Source organism: Notamacropus eugenii, chromosome 4, assembly GCF_028372415.1.
Source record: "Notamacropus eugenii isolate mMacEug1 chromosome 4, mMacEug1.pri_v2, whole genome shotgun sequence".
Classification (NCBI taxonomy): Eukaryota; Metazoa; Chordata; class Mammalia; order Diprotodontia; family Macropodidae; genus Notamacropus; species Notamacropus eugenii.
The window spans coordinates 77,131,428-77,150,622 of NC_092875.1; the positions used below are offsets into that span (position 1 = coordinate 77,131,428).

Genomic DNA, 19,195 nt, shown 5'->3' on the forward strand with positions numbered 1-19,195 from the left:
GTGTTGTCTTGGGCTGTGCCCCTTTCTGGACCTCTCAGTTTCCCCATCTGTACAATGAGAGGGTCAGGAGTGATCTCAAAAACCCTTTCTAGCTTGAAATTCTAGGAGCAGCACTGGGAGAGCAGCTTAGGGGCGGGGCTGGGGGGGGGGGGAAGGCTGGGGGCGGGGCCGGGGCCCGAGCGGGCCGCCTGCCAGACGGCCGGGCTCGCTGCCGGACCCTGAGTCACGCCGCCGTGACTCACTAGCCGCCCGGCCCCGCCCCCCGCCCGCGGGCCGCCGCAGCAGCCAACAAACACCGCGTTGCCTGGCAACGCGGAGGCCGCGCCGCCGGCCAGCCGGACCCCGCCCAGCCCAGCCCAGCCAGCCCGGCCCAGCCCCGCCCCGCCCCGCCCGGGCCGACCCAGCCTCGGAAGCTGGGACTCTGGGAGCAGACAGGGCGCGGAGCTGGCTCTCGCTCCGCTTCCAGCTGCAGCCCTCCAGACTGTCGGTACTCTAGCTTAAGACAGATACACGCACACAAGAGCGGCCGAGATTAACCCAGAGGGAAAGGTAGCGGGGAGGAGCGTGAGAGCCACGCGGAGACAGCCTTGTCACTAGTAGAAGGCAGAAGCCCCGCTGGGTCAGAGGCAGCCCCCAGGAGGGGGAGTTCGCAGGTACAAAGTGAGAGGAGGGCAGAGGCCGGAGAGATTTCGGGATTTCGGGCTAGAATTCAGCATGCAGTCAGCGAGCGCACACCATGGAGGGCCTGCCCTGAAAGCCACACCGGGCCCAGCATGTGTTCGGAATTCCAGTTCTGCTCTGTGTCTCTTCCCCTCCTCCGGCCTTGGTTCTTCTCCTGTAACTTAAAAATGAGAGCAGGTTGTACTAGATGATTCCTAAGGTCCCTTTCAGCCAAGTTATATTGGATAATAAATCATTGATATGTATAAAGCAGCTTAAGATTTATCTTCACAACAGTCCTGACACCTGGAGAGAAGTGATTAGCCTAAGGTGGCAAACTGAGAACTGTTAAAGACCTTAGTTTAACAGGGCCAAGGCCTCCCCCTGCATGGGGGCCATCTCCAGCGGTCCTTATCTATATCTGGCCATTGGACCCAGGTGGCCCTGGAGGAGAAAAGTGACGCTGGTGACTTGCTATAGCCCTCCCTCACAAGAGCCCAAGGTCACACAAATCTTCTGTCTCCCAGTCTCCCACCCTTTCCATTCCACCACAATCTGTGGTGCTGGGGTTGCAGTTGGGTACTTTGAGAGGAGGATTTTCTCCACCGTAACCTTGGGGTCGGAGAGATACAACAGATATGGGGACAGAAAGTTTAAGGGAGAGACCAGCCTTGGGAAGGAATGTCATATGGGAAGCATGAGGAGTGGGAAAAGAACTTTGGGCAAGGTGGAACTTGTTTCTAGGGACATGTAGTGTTCCCTAGGTGAGACTTTTTGCTCTGCACCCTTCTTTCTCACTCATTTCTGGAGGGGGGAGGGGAAAGGGGGAAAGAGAGGAGAAGGGCCAAACTATAGCAAGAAGAAGATGGGCAGAGGAATAAAAAAGGATGTTCCCTTCATGTTGGGCCCTAGCCCACCTGTTCCCCTTCCCTCTCCCCTCCCAGTGTGGCAGCAGCCACTGTGCCCTTCTGGATGGTTTGAGGAACATGGGGACCTGAGAGCACTGACCTAGAGCCGAAAATAGTGCTTCAAACATAGTGATGCTGAATAAATGGTCATTGACCATGGTATATAGCTGAAGAGCAAGTCCTGGCTGGAAGTCCCCCCTTGGATATAAACTGTGTAACCCTGGGTAAAATCATTTAACCTATGACTCCAGGCAACTTGGAAGAGAAATGCTGGCCTGCTTTGAAACTTGCTTAGCCAAGAGCTCTCTAAATCAATGAAACCATAGCTCTGGTCCTTGTGTAGCCTATCCCTTTCACTAGACAAATGGGGAAACTAAGGCCCTGAGATCACATAGGCATTGTGTGGCTTCAAGACCACATGTGGCCCTCTAGGTCCTCAAGTGTGGCCCTTTGACTGAATGCAAACGTCACAGAATAAATTCCCTTAATAAAAGGATTTGTTTTGTAAAACTTGGACTCAGTAAAAAGGCCACATCCAAGGATCTAGAGGGCAGGTTCTGTACACCTGTAACCAGTCAACTGGCATTTTTCCCATGAGGTCAGGTTGTTCCTGGGTAAGGGATACAGATGAAAAGCAGTCCTCCTAATGACTGCCTTGGGCCTTTGATGAAAGAGAAGGGCTCTGCCTTATTCTGGTGAGCTCTTATCACATTGGAGAGATGAGAGAACCATGCAGGTGAAGGAAATATGTGTATTAAGTACAGGAACAAAGGGAGGAACTTACCGAGAGGTCACAGTCAGAAAGGGAAAAGATCTTTGCTTTAGCTGGGGAGAGCAAGGAAGGGTTTGCATGAGAGACTGGCCTAGAGTTAGACCTCGCTGGAGAGGTAGAATCAAAGGAAGAGGGTTCCACAGAAGCCCGACCACAAACTTGTGCAGAAGAACGAAGATAGTGATGGGCCTGTTTAGTCACTCACTGTGCCATGGATGCTACCAGTGATATAAGTGTATGTGGGTAAAGCTCCCCTCTGAAACTCATATTGGTTGTGTGACCTCATGGAGCAAGTGAGTTCACTGCAGTGCACCAGGCAACTCATTCTCTAAGACTCTTGCAGTTCTAATCCAAGGTCTGACCCCTTTATACATATCCATATACATATCCATATAGAGTTCATAGCATATGTGCCAGCACCTGTCGGCACCCAGGTCTATGAGGAAGGTTTTGAGTGTGTTGTCTCTAGCACTTTCCTCCTCACTACATATGTCAGGAAGGTCTTTCTTTCTGGTAGGATGGGTGTCAAGTGGAGAAGAATCCCAGCAGATAAGGACTGCCACCGTTGGGTCATTCTAAAAGGGGATCCCAGTATCCCATAATAGTCAAAATAATGAGCTAGATCCACCCTTCCAGCCTTAGTCATCAGGGAGGAATGTGTCCAATGTGGGCTGGGTGTGGACTGGCCACATAGGCCCTTCAGTCTGGCTAGTGAAATCCAATTACCTAGAAAGGACAATGTTGCACTGGGAGTTGGTGACACTGGGAAGGTTAGGCAGAGTCTCAGATCCTAATGCTAAAGTAGCATTTGACCTGGCTCCATTTCCAGTCACTGAAAAATTCTTCTCTAGCTAGCTACTCTGGGAAATATTGAGGCAGTAAAATTTGAGGAGTATCTAGGGATTAGGGAAGGCAGAGAACAGAGAGGAAACCTAACATTATTGGGTCCTGCCCAATCACCCCCTTCATCATCTCTGATAATCCCAAACCCAGAGCAAATTGACCTCTGGGGTATGCCTTCCAGAATTGCTCCTGGCCCACTTTTAGGATTGACTTAAGCCTCTAAGTCATCAAGGCCAGAGCTGTTTCTTATCTCGGGACAGGGGTTCCTTGGACAGTGGTGACTGATGGGCAGAAGAATCATCTGAGGAAACTGACCTCTGAGCTTCTCAGTTAATGGTCCTCCTAATTACATACCTTCAAAACCTTTCCCTGAGTTTACAGAAGGGAGGGAAAGGAAAGGACAGAGAAGTCTGAAGTAGGAAGGAAGATGGAGAGAAGGATAGGAAAGACAGAGGGAAGAGAGAAGGGAACTCAGAGCAAAGAGCTGGGAGGAGACCTTGGCTTTTGTCACTCTCCTCATTCTGGTTTGGAGCAAGCCCTCTCTCTCTCTCTCTCTCTCTCTCTCTGTACATTTATAGTTAGTAACTGGCTGCCTGCCTTTCTAAGCTCTCCCAGTCTCTCTGTCTCTCCCCTCCACCCTCTTTGATCCCATATGGCTGGGTAGGCCTGGGAGCCGATGCTGTCTGGGTTGGGGGGGAGGGCACAAGGAAGGCTGTGATTTTTTACCTCTTCTCTCAGTTAAAGAGGCAACAGGAAGTGAGGGTACTGTCAGTAGCCAGATGTTTGGGAGCCAGGAAGCTAGAAAAAGCCACAGAGGGATCTTGGGGTGGCCAAGCCGGAGCCTTTGACTAGGGAAGCAGCAGTGGGGGAGCGAGCTTGGGGATAAGGACCGAAGCCCAATAAACCCCTTTGTTCTGGTCTGAAGCTCTGCCCCCAAATATTAGACCCTCCCCAAATCCCCTGCCCAATTCTTTTCCCCCTCCTCCAAGACTGTCCCTTCCATTACCCATCTGGCCCCTGGAGAGAACAGAGTCTGCACCCACATCTGTTCCTGTCTCTTCCCCAGCTCTGTCCCTATGGTCCTCTTTCTGTTGTCTGTCTCTGTCCTCAGCTCTCTTTCCACCTCTGTCTCTGTCAATCAATGCCCAATGCCTTAGCAGTATAGTCTCCTCACTTGGTGGGGGTGGGAGAAGGGGCTGAGGTTGGATCAGGGCCCCCTCCCGGGCCCCCCAACCCGGCCAGACTGGCCTCGCCTGCCATTGTTTACTGCTGCCTAGCTCCAAGGAAACTTAACCCGACACAGTAATTTTATTTGGGAACTTCCAGTGGTTGCTATGGTAACCCCTAGTGACGTCACAGGGGCTGAGATCCTGGGGGGAGATGGGGTAGAAGACCCCAGAAGGGCCCTTAGTTAACTCTGTATGTACCAGTCTCTGGGCTCTGCCTGAGATGGCAGCTGGGCCAACAGATGTGCTACCCAGATGTGGTTCTGGAAGTTCTATGAATCTTCATAGATTTTCCCTAACCTCCTTAACCTGGGAAGTACCTTCTGGTAGCAGCTGGGACTTCCCCCTTCTGATGGCCCCAGACCATTGCAGTGGTATCTTGGTAACTTTTGGGGCAGGAACCGTCTGTCAATGAGTATTCTGGGTGGTTGTGAGTCAGCAGGCAGGGCGGGTGGGTGGTGTGATGTGCAGGCATGGCAGGGGTGGGGGGCACTGAGCCCTATTCTCTCCTGACTCACCCTATGCCCTTGGTTAACGCCTAGCCACTGCCCTTCCTAGGAGAGTCTTTGGGCCTGACCACTGGGAATCTCATCAAAGATCCACTAGGCGCAGGACTGGGTGGGTAGGGACTGGGGCTACACTGGGGCTTACCTACTACCCCTTTATATGTCCCCTCATTACATTGAGGCTAGGTTCTGAAATTCTGTCCCAGACCACCAAGGAAGTTTGGATGAATAGGTAAAACACTAGCTATCAGTCCAAAGAAACCTCAAGGTAAGGCGGGAAGAATCTGGAGCCCTCTGCCCCTATCCAGTGCCTCTGGTTCCTAGGGGGAACAGTGAGTGAGCCAGACCCTTTTTCTTGTACTCAGAGATTCCAAGCCCAGGGGTGGGGAAGCATAGGCCCAAGCATTTCCCGGATGTGGGGAGAGGCTGGGGATCCCAGAGTAGATCCATAACATGACTGGTTACCGGGACAACAGGCAGGCATGGGCCCCTTGGCATGGAGAAAACCAAGGCTGTCAAGGCAGTGGGGGTGGCCAGGGAGGCCAGGCTGCAGTGCCTTCAGACTGGGCCACGGGCCCATTGCTGCTGCTCAGAGCAGTGATAACCACAGTGACGTAGGTCCACCAAGCTGACTTCCTAAACCCCAGTCTGTTTGATGTCTCTGTATGCAACGTTGCCATGGGGCCCGGCAGGTCTGTGTGTGGGGTGTGTGTATGTATGTGTGTGAGATGTGGTGTCTGAGTTCTGACCTGACACTCAAAGAGAGATGAGGGGATCCTTGGGACCAAGGAGTGTTGGAGTCCCCTTTGATTTATCCCTCTCTTCCTGGAGTCTCAGCTGATGGCCTAGTGATAGCCAGTATACTAAATATGGTGATTCCTGGTGATTGCCAGTATCATGGTTGGGGGTGGGCTGGGATGTAGGACAGAATGGCCACATATGGGGCACAGGGGTGGTGGGGTGGTGGTGGTGATGATGGAGGCAGAGAGGCTGTGAAGTGTTGGAAGTTATCCAGCATGGAGAGGTTCTGTAGGGTGAGCAAGGTTTAGCTAGTTTGAAGCTCAAACACCTTTGTGTTTGCAGTTTGTGCCTCTAATCTGCAGAGTTCATGCACTGGGGGAAGGAGGGTGGTTCTAGATGGGGAGTGAGGAAATGGCAATGTAGTCCATAGGGACTCCATAGGGACTCCAGGATGAAGAGGGGGATGGGGGAGAAAATAAGGGGAGCAGGTGAGAGGTGGGGCAGGTATGCCCTTGAGCCAGGACCCCACCCTGAGTTGGGGAATTCTGTGCCATTTTCATTCTTCCCTTGGGCTCCTGGAGGCTGGATCTGCTCCTCATCATGCCCCAACCTGTTGGGCACTGCCTACCAGGCATAGTCACTTGCCCTGGGCCACCATGGCAGAGAGCACATGAGGGTGTTCATCTGGACCCCAAACCATCCCATTCCAGGGCTCCCCTTTATGAAGGGGCTGCAGAATTCAGTTTGTGGGGAGGATGGAGCCTATCAGGTAGGTAGGATGCGAGTAAGCTCGATGTCATGAGAGCTCCAGAAGAAAGCCTGCATACATACGCTGGGAAAAGGGTTAGGCAGAGGTGACCAAGGCCATATCCTTCCCCACCAGGGACTATGGTGGTCTCACTCAAGGGCCATGATCTAAGTCCCCCATTTCTTACAGCGATATGGTATCTCCACCCTCCCCTCCCATACAATTTTCAATTGTTGATTCCTACAGTTTGGAGGGGAAAGGGAAAGAGAAGGGGAGTAGAATCTATATTGATCATAGCTGCCTTTCATTTCAACTTCTCTTAAGCTGTTCCCCTTCCCCCCACCATTAATCCCCAGGGTCCTCTAACCCCTCCTAGGCCACTCCTTCTGCAGGAACCACTTTGGGCACTGTTCCTAGGCTCCCAGAGATGAGTAAGGTAAGCTGATGGGTATGTGCTGTACTTCTTTTCTCTTGAGGATTCTGAATGTCCCTCCCCTGCCCTTAAGGCTCCCACCCCTACCTACCAATCACCAATCTGAGTAACTTGGCTTCCCCTAAACAATGGTCCCCCACTACCTGCAGGATAGGACACAAGGCTCTTGGAAGGCCTTCCCAGTACCAAGCTTGTGGCTTGTGAACATTCTACAGGCTCTGGGAATGAGGGGGTAGACAAACATCAGTGGGCTAACACAGAGATAGCTCTTGCTCTCCAGAAGCCAGGGTGTATAACTGGGAGAAAAGAGAGGGAGAAACTATTGAAACAGAATAAGAGGGAAAAGGGAATAATACCAGGACCAGGTCTCACCAAGGCTTAGAATGGTATCATCCAAAAAGCATTTGAAGAACTATGTTTGGAGCCAGAGGACCTGGCTCCGTTAATGACAACTTCTACAGGGCACTAAAGTTGTCCTCTGGTACCTTATGGAGACAAGGAGGTGACCCTGACCCTTGAGAGCTGAGTTGGCAGGGATATTCAGTTGTATTTCTATGAGTGAGTACAGGTCTGGTGGTGGACCATCGTCTGAAGAAAGCTTAGCTAAATATGGAGAATGTCATCCAAATGTTGGCTGGAGGATAATGACTTTCTGGGTCACGAAGCAGTTTCCATCTGCATTGGTGGAGGAAGGACAGAATCGCGGAGTTATTCAAGAAGACTTTGGCCTGAGACCACTTCATTCCTTGGGGCCTCAGTTTCCTCATCTGTAAAATGAGAGGGTTAGGACAAGCTGGCCATTAAAGTCTCTTCCACTTCTAGATTTATGATCCTCACCTTGTAAAATATCAGGTTGGATAAGAGGCTGAAGACTCATTGGGACAGGTCAATGAGGAAAGGCTCAGTTGCCCTACAAAATTTATCTATAGATCTTACAAAAGGCTTCTGTCCACCATGCCCTGGTGACCTTTGGAATCCTCAGCCCAGGACAGACAGCACCTCTTGGAAGAGCAGGGAAACATGGATTTCATAAATTGCCAGGGAAGAGTATGTCAGGGTTAAGAAAGGAGCAGCACCACCTACCCCTAGAATCAACCATACCCATCCCCAAGTGGCAGGCCCTGAGGTCCAAGGCAGTGAAAGATACAGGCTGAGGAAAAGGCGGATATGGAAAGAGTTGGGGGAAGGAGAGAGTTGGAGGCAGGGAAAGAAACAGGGAAGGTTCAAATTAAAAGAGAGTAATTGGGACGGGGATGGGCCCGGAGATAGAGTTTGTGGCATGGATAACAAAAACAGAAAGAGGCTATGGGCAGTGACAGGGGCTGCAAAGGCAGGGGAAGAGTTGGGAGTGACAGAATTATCCACAGGTGAGTGGGCAAGGAGGGCCAAGGGCAGGGCTGGTGACAGAGGTAGCCGTTGGAGTTAGGGATATGGAGGGAGCTGGCACTCAGGGACTGGGAGAGAGACATGGAGTAAAAACGGTGATAGTTTTAGAGCTGACTGAGGCGAAGGCAGAAACAGAGGCAGGGAAAAGTTGGTGCCGGGGTTGGAGTTGGATTCAGGGCAGGTGAAGACATCGACGGGGAGGGGACTGACTTCGGAAGCGAGTTAGGGATGGGCGATGAGAGCAGGACGGAGCTGGCCACAAGGCTCGAGGCGAGGGTCCGGGGTTGGGCCGTGGGCCCGAGGGCGCGGTACAGCGGAGGCAGGAGGCGGGCTCGGCTCTGGGTCCCCAGGACAGTGGCGGCGGCCCCGCCCCTGCTGTCCCGCCCCCACCCCTCCCTCCCGGCTCCCTCCTTCTCCCTCTCCCCGGCGGTAATGAGGAGGGAGGAGACGGCGAAGGTTTTAAAAAGGATTTCTCCTTCGAGCCGGACAGCCAGTGACTAGGGTGGGGACCAGGCGGTCGGCCTGCCCCCTTTTGCCCCCGGCCCGTCCGCCTGCTACTTTGTCCGTCCGCTCCCGGAGCTCGGAGGCTCGGCCCGGTAAGTGGAAGAGGGAGCGGTCGTCACTACTTTTCCCGGGACTGAGTTCTTGGCGGGAGGAGCGGGCTACAGGCCGGGTCCGGCCAGGCCAAGGAGGCCCGGTGGGGCAAAGGTGGGAATGGGAGCGGGCGGGGGGTGGCTGCCCCGGGAAGGGTGTGGGTCCCCTGGAGGGCGGCGGGCAGGGAAAGGAAGGGCGATATGTCCGGGTCGCCCTCAACTGCTTTGGGCGCTCTCCCTAGCCCAACGCCTCCGCCCCTGGCACGGTCCTCAGTCCCGGGCTGGCACGGAGACTGCGGGGGAGGAGGGCATGGGCGCGGGCGCCTGAAGCCAAGTCTCCCCCGTCTGCTTAGCGGGACAGGCTGCGTGGTCCGCCAGTCCTAGAACCCTGGCCGGGGCCCTGGAGACAGAAGAGACCCCGGCGCGGCGCGCGCCCCTCAGACAGCTTGGGGTTCTTCTGGGGGCCACCCAGGCGCCGGAAGCACTGGTCCCCTCCCCCATCCACGGCCCCAACTCCTTTCAAGTTCTTTAAGGGCCGCCCCACCCAGCCGGGACTGGTTGTGAGAAGGGGCAGACGTTGCGCAAAAGCCTTGGGGCAGGAATCTGGGGGTGGGGGGATGTGCTCGTGAGGGTGTAGGGAGATTCCATCCTGGGCATTCCTCTGGGTTCCTCTGAGGATCTGGTGTGGGGAGGGAGGGAAGGGGTGTCAGTGCTGTCCTGAGCATTCCCTCTCCCATTTCTAGCTGGAGCTCTCTTGCCACAGGACTCTCCCCCTCCCCCCAACACACACACACACACACACACACACACACACACACACACACACACACACACACACACACACACACACAACCTGGAGTTGAGTCTATCTGTGCTGTAATTCTGTCTATCTGTGTGACTAGGCACTAGGGGTCAGGTAGGGGGGCTCAAGGAATGTTGGCTCTGATACAAGCTTGAGAGGGAGGGGGCGGTGAATCTTAAGCCAAATTTCCCCTCATTCAACATGGACTTAAGATTCTGGATCACTTATACCTTGAATGGGTGTCTTGGGTTTTCCTGAGGTGGGAGTGGTAAAAATGCTCTCAGGCCACAGCTTGGGTGTGGTCTATCAAAGACCACCCATTGACACCTCCCTAGTCAACTTGACCCAAATCCTCAACTTCTAAGAGGTCAGGATTGAGAGCAATCTGCATAGTCCGGACATATTGTGATGTAGTTCTCCTCAACCCCATATGCCCGAGACAATTTGTAGAAGGAAACATTTCCTTTCAGGGTGTTGTGTAGTGATAAGAGCACTGGATTTGGAGTCCAGAGACCTGGATTCGAATCCCTATTCTGACAGTATAGCTGTCTGACCTTGAATTTAGAAACTGAACTTCTTTGAGCTCGTTTCTCCATCTGCAAAGGGAGGATGAGAATACATGTGCCACCTAAGTGTCCAAGGCCATAGGGAAGTGTAGGAGGGTGTATGCCCTAAAGGCCCCAAACTGGGGAGCGCTCTTGCCCCTGGCTCCCCTCAGCATGGTGTCTTCTATCTTGCAGGTGTCCCAATGGGGGCCAGAGACAGGGTTTAAGATGACACACCTGTGCTGTTAGGAACCTTGCTCTTCCCTCTTCTCTAGGGAGGGAAGTGACTGGTTCAAGGTCATGAAGGAAGGACCTGCCTCATATGTCCAGGAAGATGACTCTACAGCTGGAGCTCCAACACCAGCTTAGTCCTTGAGTACAGATTGTGGAGAAGCTGGGGGAGGGAAGAGGGTTGAGGCCAAGATTTCTATTCCCATGTGGTCCACTTATCTTCACATAGGAAAGAACTCTAATCCATGACCCTAAACTAGATCTTCTAACCTTGGCCCCAGACTGATTGCTAACCCTGGCACATGACAAATCCATCCTTGTTTAAAATAGGACCCTGGTGTGAGAGTCTGGATGGCTCCATTCAGTACATCACTGGAGGGGCCACCACTCTGAGCTAGTATCCTGCTGGTGAGGGTGCTGGAGGGCACTTGGGGGCAAGGACATATGGCTGTGTCTATAGGGATAAATAACTCAGCTTTGGGTCTTGAGGTGGGGGTGGAGGCCCCCAGGTTGTCTTAACTCCTCTCCCCAACCCTAGTTCCCAAGTCCCCAGATTCCCCCCCTCTGCCTGTTCTCCCAGAAGGAAAAGCAACTTTTCCTGTCTGGGCTCTGAGGCAGGGGGAGGGTGCTGGGGCACCTCTCCTTGATTTAAAGACACAGCTTTCTGGATCCCACACTGAGGATTCTCATACTTCGGAGTATGTAGGCCTGGGATCCAGGCTCGGGCCTTCCTGCTTCCCCCCTCTGCTGGCCCCCTTGAGGTTTGCTCTGCTCCCCGCTGCCCTGCTCTCACCACACCCCCAATCCCCTGTTCAGAAGCTCCCGATTTACAGGGTCAGCCCTAGGGAAACTCTGCCAGGCTCCTGACACACACAGGACATATACATGAATGGGCAAGTCCTCAGGGGTGGGGTCTGCATGGACCTAATTTCCTTTGGTGCACATTTCTCTGAACATTGACACTAAGATCATCAACCTTAGGGGGCAGCTCTGGACACCTTGGGGCCCACCCGATGCCTGTCACAACTGGAGACCAGATGTTCTGAGATGGATACAGCTGCAATGCCCGCCTCCCCCATCCCTCCCCCTCCCCAGCCTGTGGATTAATTGGCTTCTTTGGTACAGGGAGTGGAGGAGGGGATGCTGTCTACCCTTCCATCCACCCTGGGGGTAATAGACTTTTGTAGATCTCAAAGCATGCTTTGAACAAAACCACACCCCAGAGCCTTTTTTAAATGTCTTCTATAAAGTTGGTGAGATGGTGAACCCTCTCTCTTTATCAAACCCTTGTTGTGGCATGCACAAAAGGATGCTGGGTGGGAGTGGGGGAGGCATTTCTCAGGGCCATCCCAGACCTAGTGTGCCCTGAACCTTATTCTTTACTAAAGACTACACCAGGCCATCTCTTTCCCCTGAAGTTGAAATTCTCTTGCCCCACTGGGAACCACTTACCACTAACCCCATCCTTCTGATATATAGTCTTCCTTTTCCCAGGTGAATTTATCTCGATGTCCATGCTTGGCTTTGTCCTGAATTCACTATGTAATATTTTCTCGTCTTGGGGTTCTCCACCTGTAAAGTAGAAAGTATGCAGTAAGCTGATGGATGGGAAAATGCACCGAGTGCCAAGGCTCGGGTCTTCTTTAGCCTTTCTAGCCCAGGGTTTCCCCATTTTCCCTCTCTGGAGAAGCTAAATGGATTTCTAATCTTCCTACAGTCAAAGATGATGCTTCTCGAAGTCGGGAATCCTAGGTAGTAGTTAGTGGAGGTGAGAAAGGCTTGGTATCCTTGGGTAGAAGTAGAGGCTGAGGCCCTATGGACTCTAGGACCTTGGTTGGGGGCTATCACCCTAACATGATGTTGGGAACTAATATCACCTTGAGTGTGGTCATTTTAAGCAGTCTTGCGGTCATTCCTGGGCAAAGATGGCATCAGATTTCTTAAGATGTCCAGACTTAGCACTGACACTTGGAGGGTTCCCCCAGCATGTAAACGGTGGCATTCGTTCTTTAGGAAAACCTGCCTTTCCAGACAGAATTGTCCATGTATTTCTGGGAGCTGCAGAGATTTCCTGGTGGAAGGAGGCCCAAGGGATGGGGTTTTAGGGCATCAGGGTTCTGAGGAAGCTTACAGACCTGGTTTTATCTAGTGGCACAGGCTTAAGGAACTGCCCCACCCCAGGCTTGGATCTTAGAACCAAGTTCAAAAAATTGTAATTCTTGACTTAGGGAAAGCGGGAGTGGGGTGTAACTGACTACTTCTCTGGCTCAGGAAAATCCTCCTAGAGCTCCTGCCCTGAAATTTGACTGGAAAGACAGGGAATGGGACCTTTATATGACAGCAAAGCAAGAAATATGCTAGACCCTGAGATCTCCAGCTGTTTATCATAGGCTAGAGTGACAATGAAGAGGGTGGGTCAGAGGGAGAAGTCCCTCTCCCTGGGGAATCAAATTTAGGCCTGTCCTGGGCTTATCGTAGCACATAGGGATGAGGGGGTGGAGATTTGTTCGCTCTTCCAAAGGAACCTCGTTTTGTTGCCTCACCAAGAGATTAGGAGGGTGGAGTAGATGCAGTGGGAACTGTGGCTTTGCCTGGTTTTCCTATTTATACAGTGATTCAGACCCCAAGGTGACTCCCCCCCACCAAAAAAAAAAAAAAAAGACCCTCTAGTAACTGTAGCCTGGGTGCAAGCCAGCAGAGAGGCCCTCAGGTAAGCCTTCCTCTGCCTTTGACTTAGGCAGGTTTCCCTGTTGGGAGATCACCCATTCTGGCTCTTACTCTCCAGCATGACAGCCTTCTCCAGTGGAGCTGGCTAGGCCCCACCTTGGGGGAGGAGGGGGCCACTGCTTCACCAGCTGGCCAGTGGGAGGGAGGCTGAGGGGGATGATTTCCAGTCAGAGGCCCCATTCTAAAGGGAAGGGTAATGGTTGGGGAAATAGCCCCAGGAGGGTTCCCCTTGTTAGATCTGCTGTGTGGGCCCCAGCTCCTGCTTTGTGGTGTCTCTGCTGAGGATCTAAGCCCATTAGTCTGAAGCGTTAGTGACAGGCCTGGCCTTGTGGCCCAAGCCCAGGCAGCCAAGCTGAGGCGGGGTGGAGCCTGGATGGTTTGGTATTTTCCAATCCAGCCTAGGGAGTGGGTGGAAAGTATGTGGGGACAGGGTTTGGAGGCAGCGCTGGAAGCTGCCCCTGATTCATCCTTGGGAGTCTGAGTAGGGGGAACTTTGAATGTGCCTTTGTAGATATCTGTCTTGCAGTCACTCCTGTGTCCTGCCTTCTCTCTCCAGACTTTCCTGGGAGCTTCATTTAAATTGTTCTTCCTTTTAGACTGGGCTGGTCACCTCCAAGCCGTTCCCATACCCTTGCCTTGGGTCTCCACCTGCCTATTTGCTGGGCCTAGGGCCTAAACAGAGACAAGTGTCCTGTCCCTATCTCACTGGACCAGGGTCAAGGTCACTGAGGTCTAGTGAAGCAGGCCTATGTGGCGTAGGGAGCTTTGGAGGAGAAGGCTGTCTTATCTGCTGGGACAGGGTGGGCCTTGGCCAGGTTCATGGCTGTGTGCAGGGGAAACCCCACAGGAAACGGGCCGGGCCAGATGGCCGCCCTTCCCGTTCTGTTCTGTTCCCCAGGACACCAATGTGCTGCCTCACTTCCGGAGGCAGCTTGGGGCAGGGCGGGTGCTGGGAGGCAGGAGGCAGGAAGCTGGGGAGTCTCTGTTTCCAGCCCATTCCTGGCTGGACTAAACTTTGCCCACCTCCTTTAATACTCATCTTGGGTAAAGAAGTGACCTGGGTTGTTGGTGTCTTAAGGTGGAGAGTAAAGGCCACTGGGTATCTTTTCCCAAATACCAGTCCTATTTGGGACCCATTGGATCTGTTGCTCCTTGCTCTCTGGAGCTGCTCCCTAAGGGTGCCCTACTGGCTTTAGGCATGGCTAGCAAGGAGAGGACCTCTCCCAGCTGGAGAGGTTAGGAAAGGAGTATCATTGAATATGAGTCTCCCAAAAAGGACCATGCTCCACCAGGGAGAGGGTTAAGGCCCAGCCGTGGGGCCATGACAGAAGCTGGGGGGAGGCCCTGGTGGTTTCCTCCTCTTTGGGCTTCTAGGAAACGGCGCCAGCTGGTGTGAGATCACTTCCTCACCCTGCCTGCCTGCCGCCCGACTTCTCTTCCTCTCTCCCTAGCCCTGTTTGGCCTGCCCAGCTGGAGGGAGAATGTCTTCCTTCTGTTGGGGATCTTTACCCATTGAGGCTGGGGGCTAGGACTTCAGGGGAGAGTGGAAGGGAAAGCTGGTATCCAGGACTTCGGGAACTCTAGGTCCTTCCAGTCTCCCAAGGCATGACCCTTCCCCTGCCCAACTTTCATCAGAGGTCAGTGGTTTTCTGTTCTTTCCACCAGCTGCTTCTGCACATCTGATTTTCTTTGCCTGCAGAGGGGGAGCTTTATCCAGATGTGTACCTCTGGAAGAATTCCTTGGCCCCTGCTTTGGATCTTGAATTACTAGAACCAGAGGAACTTCCCACCCCTAACTGCCCAAGCTCCTGCCTAGGGAAAGGACTCCATCCCAGACTAGGGACTGGGATATTTAGGCTGGCAGAGAGCATTCCTTCTGGACCCAAGAGGGAAAGATCACAGGATCATAGAGCTATAGCTCGAAGGGACCTTAGAAGGCCTCTGGTCTAATCCTCTAATTTTACAGATGAGGAAACCGGAGCCCTGAGAGGGTGCGGAGGGCAGGAGGAAGGCTGATACTGCCCTGTATTGTGGGGATCTGAGTTGAATGGTTAATACATTTTTTCCTTCTTTTTCACTGTCTTTGTTCTCTCTTCCCTAGGTGTGAGCTTCCTCGACAGTCCTGGACCCAGCACCCCTGAGCCTTGGCCGGCTGGGGTTCCTGGGGATGGGATTTGATTACTGCCACAAATCACATTGCCAGGGATTTCCAACTGACCACTGGCCCTGCTGCTGGAGCTGCCAGATCCACTGCTAGTGTGTGCGTGTGGGTGCATGTTTGTGGGGCGATGGAGCCCAAAGGAGTGGGCACCCTGGCCCAGCCTGGCCTGAGGAGCAGGACTTAGCTGCCTTGTGAACAGAGTTAGCATCATATTGTGTTCACAGTGGCTAAGTTCCGCCCCCCTTGCCCCCCTACCCTTGGCCACTTTGCTCTTCATCCAGTCTGTCTCACTGGGCTCTGCCTCCTGTGCCTACTGAGCTGAAACACAGTTGCTTTGTATAAACTGGCTCAGTTCAGCAGGAACAGGAGTCTGGCCCTCTTCTGGAGACACCTGCCCTCTGACCCTGAGAGCGGGGGAGGCTGGAAGGGCCCCCAGGTCCAGTGTTGAGATGGAGGGTACCTCCAGCTCCTGCAGGAGTGCTGACTTTATAGCTTTGTGTCTCTGGTTTCCAAAGGGATCTGAGGACTGCCTTGGCAGCTTCGCGCCTTTGTGACCAGAAGAAGATGACTTGGCTGGAGCTAAGGGAATGCAGAGTCCTTCTCTGCAGCATTTCAGCAAGCTCACCTGTCTTCCTAATTCCTACTCTCTCCAACGCTTCCAATTTAGATGAGAGACTCTCATCCTGACCTTTCCCCTAAGCCATCAGGAAGGGACAGCACTTGCCTTAGTTTTTCTTTCCATCCCAAATCTTAGGCCTAGCACTCATCTCCTTTCCTTGCTCAGGGTTGGCAAGTCACTCAAGAAGAAATAATTCCAGACCACTGCCCCAAGACTGTTAACTTGGGCACTTAGCAACATAGAGTGAGGCTGTCCTAACCCAAATGGCCCTCCAAGTTACCTGGTCTGTGTGGAGTCGTTCCCCCCCCCCCCCCCCCCCCCCAGCAGAGGCCCTGTATGAGGTTGGAGCTCAGGAGCCCATTTCTCTGCCTCTTAAAGTAAGTGTCTGCTGGTGAGGCCCAGGGCTTCTCCCCTGACCCCTCCTCTTCTAAGGCATTTCCACCAACTTTGCCCTCTAGGGACAGAGGGGAAGGGGTAAGGTATAGGCTGTGCTCCTGGGGGTAAAGGGACAATGGTTACAAAAGCTTCTCTCTTCAACCAAGTTACTCCCAAGTTCCAAGAGCTGCAGCTCCATGGAGGCTGGGATGGATTCCTACAGCCCCACTGCCTCCCTATCCCTGCCAGTTGCAATGGAGGATGGATTTCGGACTCTCCCCTCTCTCCATCCTTGAAGTGCATATCATAATAGTACCTTCCTCTCCTCTGAGTGTGTACATGGGACAAAGGCAGGAAGGAGTCTGAGCTATTCTTCTCCGGCCAATGGTTCCTGTTGTAAGAGATGGGCTTACTTTGCCTCTCTGTAAATTGGGATTTAGACCATAATTACTGGAGTAATCAGTCTGGGATGCCAGCTGAGCCTCCTGAGTGAACCATCATTCCCATCCAAGCATGGAGGAGGGGCTGAAAATGTATGTAGGAAAGTGAGGAATGAATGAACCTTCCACTACAGGGCTCGACAACTAACAGACACACACAGGCAGGAAAGGGGAATGCTGCATCCCCTCTAAACCCAAGCTCCAATTAAAGTTGACTCAAGCTCTGGCCTGACATCTCAGGAAGGTTTGGATTCTGTCATTCCTTTGAATTCTCAGTCCTTTCTTACTGAGCTGGGGTCTCCATAACCTAGGGTTCAGTCTCCCTTCAGATATGCCCTTGGTGGGTCTGGGGGGCCGAGAGATTGAAGGCACTAGGGGATAGGGAATCTGGGGGAGCTGCATGGTATGAGGGAACCAGGAGGAGGAAGGAGCTGGTAGATTGAGGGGGCTGGGACAGGTAAGGGATTAAAGAATTGAGGGAATAAAGGGGATGAGAAAGGAGGGGGCAGGAAGTTGGAAGAAATAGGGGGACCTAGTACCTGCAGGGACAAGGGATGAGGTTGAGGAGGATGGAGAAGTATGCTGGGTGTTGCAGAGGAGTTTGCTGTTGAGGGGATGTGAGGGAGAGCTGTTGATAGAAGGGATGTGGGGGACAGGTGGAAGATGGGGCACAGAGATTGGGATAGAAGAGGTGTAGGGGGCAGGTAATAGAGGGACAGGTGATGAGGGAAGGGTGGACAGGTGACAGTGATAGAGGGGATGTGAGGACATGATAGATGGGACGGTGGATTGGGGACAGGTGACTGATGGATGGGATGAGGGGCAGGTGATAGAGGGGATGGGGGGGCAGGTGATAGAGGGACGGGGGAGGGCAGCGCTCCCCGGCCCCGCCCTCGCACTAGGGGCAGGCGCCGACGCTGGGTGAACCCTACCTGCAGCCAGCGCTCCCATAGCCGCTCGCGGAGGAGGCGGCGGCCTCCGCTCCCGGTCCTGACGGACGGCTCGGCAGGCCAATGCCAGTGCGGCCCGCACCGCCCCCCGCCTCACCCGAGGATGTGGCGGCGGCCGGCGCCTTTGCGGTCGCGGTGTCTGCGCGCCCCCTGGCGGCTTCGCACGGGAGGCACACCGACGAGGCGCCCCCTGGCGGCCACGCCCACGTGTCCCTCTCATGTTACCCCGTGACACGGCACCTCTCCTCGTGGTGCACCCCAACACCCGTACTTCCACAGCGCCCCCTGGCGACTACGTGTCCAAAGACGGATAGAGCCCCTCCTAGCGCCTCTCGGCCCTCGTCCTCTTCCCAGCTGAGTCAACTTGGTGCCCAGGGAGCTCATTGTAGGTAGGGGTGTGTGTGGAGCGTCAGAAACATGAAGTTTCCGGAAGCCCAGCCCTACAGCTCTCTTTACATGCCCCACTCTTGGGAGAGAGGTTCTGTTAAACCAGGGGCGAGGAACCTGCGGCTTCGAGGCCACACGTGGCCCTCCAAGTCCTCGGGTGCGGCCTTTGGACCAAGTCCAAGTGTTACAGAACAAATCCTTTCGTGAGGGGGATTTGTTCTGGGAAGACTGGATTCAGTCTAAGGGCCGCACTTGAGGGCCTAGAGGTCCACGTGTGGCCTCGAGTCCGCAGGTTCCCCACCTGGCGCGTTCCACCATTCCTTGGTAGGAGGTAAGACGTGGAGTCCGGGCTGCTGTGGCCCGTGGACTCCGATTCCTGCCGTCCTGCTCAGGCACCAACTGGGATGAATGAGGATGCGCTGGCCAGACCCCCTCCGGGTATCGTGTTCAGGTTGGGACCACACCTTAGGAGGAGCGTTGATGACGGGCGCCATCGAGAGAACCAGGGCAGGGAGATGCCTTGGGCTGACCCCGCTCGAGGGAGCCGGCTCCGTCCAGGGCGGAGGCTTAAGGGCTAACAGTCATCCTGCGGAAGACTGCAGTCTGCTTGGTCCTCAAGGGCGTAGCTAGGAAAGAACAGTTGCAAGTTAGCAGTTTGACTCGAGGCGGGGAAGGGGTACGGGACGTAGCCTTAGAGCTGTCATGGGCTGCGTCGGGCGTCTCCAGAGAAGGCTGGAAGAGCGCTGGTCACGGGCCAAGGCGGTGACCTAGACGGCAGCTTGGCCAGACTCGTCCAACAGCTCAGCCTCTCCCCAGCTCTTCCATCCCAGTGGTGGCCGGACCCTCCCAGTGTGCCTCCCAACACCGGGATGGACCAGGAGCGCGGCCGATCGGATTCCCGATCTCATCCAAATGGCCCTGGCTGCTTCCCAGTGCGCCCTCCTCCCCGGACTGTACTTAACAATTCCAGAACAGCCCCTGCTGTAGTCAGTGACGGGAGAAACCCACTCCTTTACTCTGGAAAATTTCCCCTCATGTATCTTTGCAGCCTGTTCACTCTCTGAAGTCAAGAGCAGATCTAATCCTTTTTCCTCATGATGGATTTAAAATATTTGATACTCATGTCTTCCCTAGGCTAGAAA

At 53.9% G+C, this 19,195-nt stretch overlaps 1 protein-coding gene across 1 annotated transcript; it reads right to left on the reverse strand.

Moving 5' to 3' along the window:
* Positions 1 to 247: 247 nt before the first annotated feature.
* On the reverse strand, positions 248 to 18,547 carry LOC140502252 (uncharacterized). Its single transcript, XM_072606541.1, has 5 exons — positions 18,518 to 18,547; positions 18,306 to 18,452; positions 17,649 to 17,958; positions 11,847 to 11,966; positions 248 to 841 (listed from the first exon to the last, which is right to left on the reverse strand). The coding sequence occupies exons 1-5, from the start codon at positions 18,545 to 18,547 to the stop codon at positions 621 to 623; spliced, it is 828 nt and encodes a 275-aa protein (XP_072462642.1). The 3' UTR covers positions 248 to 620.
* Positions 18,548 to 19,195: the final 648 nt, after the last annotated feature.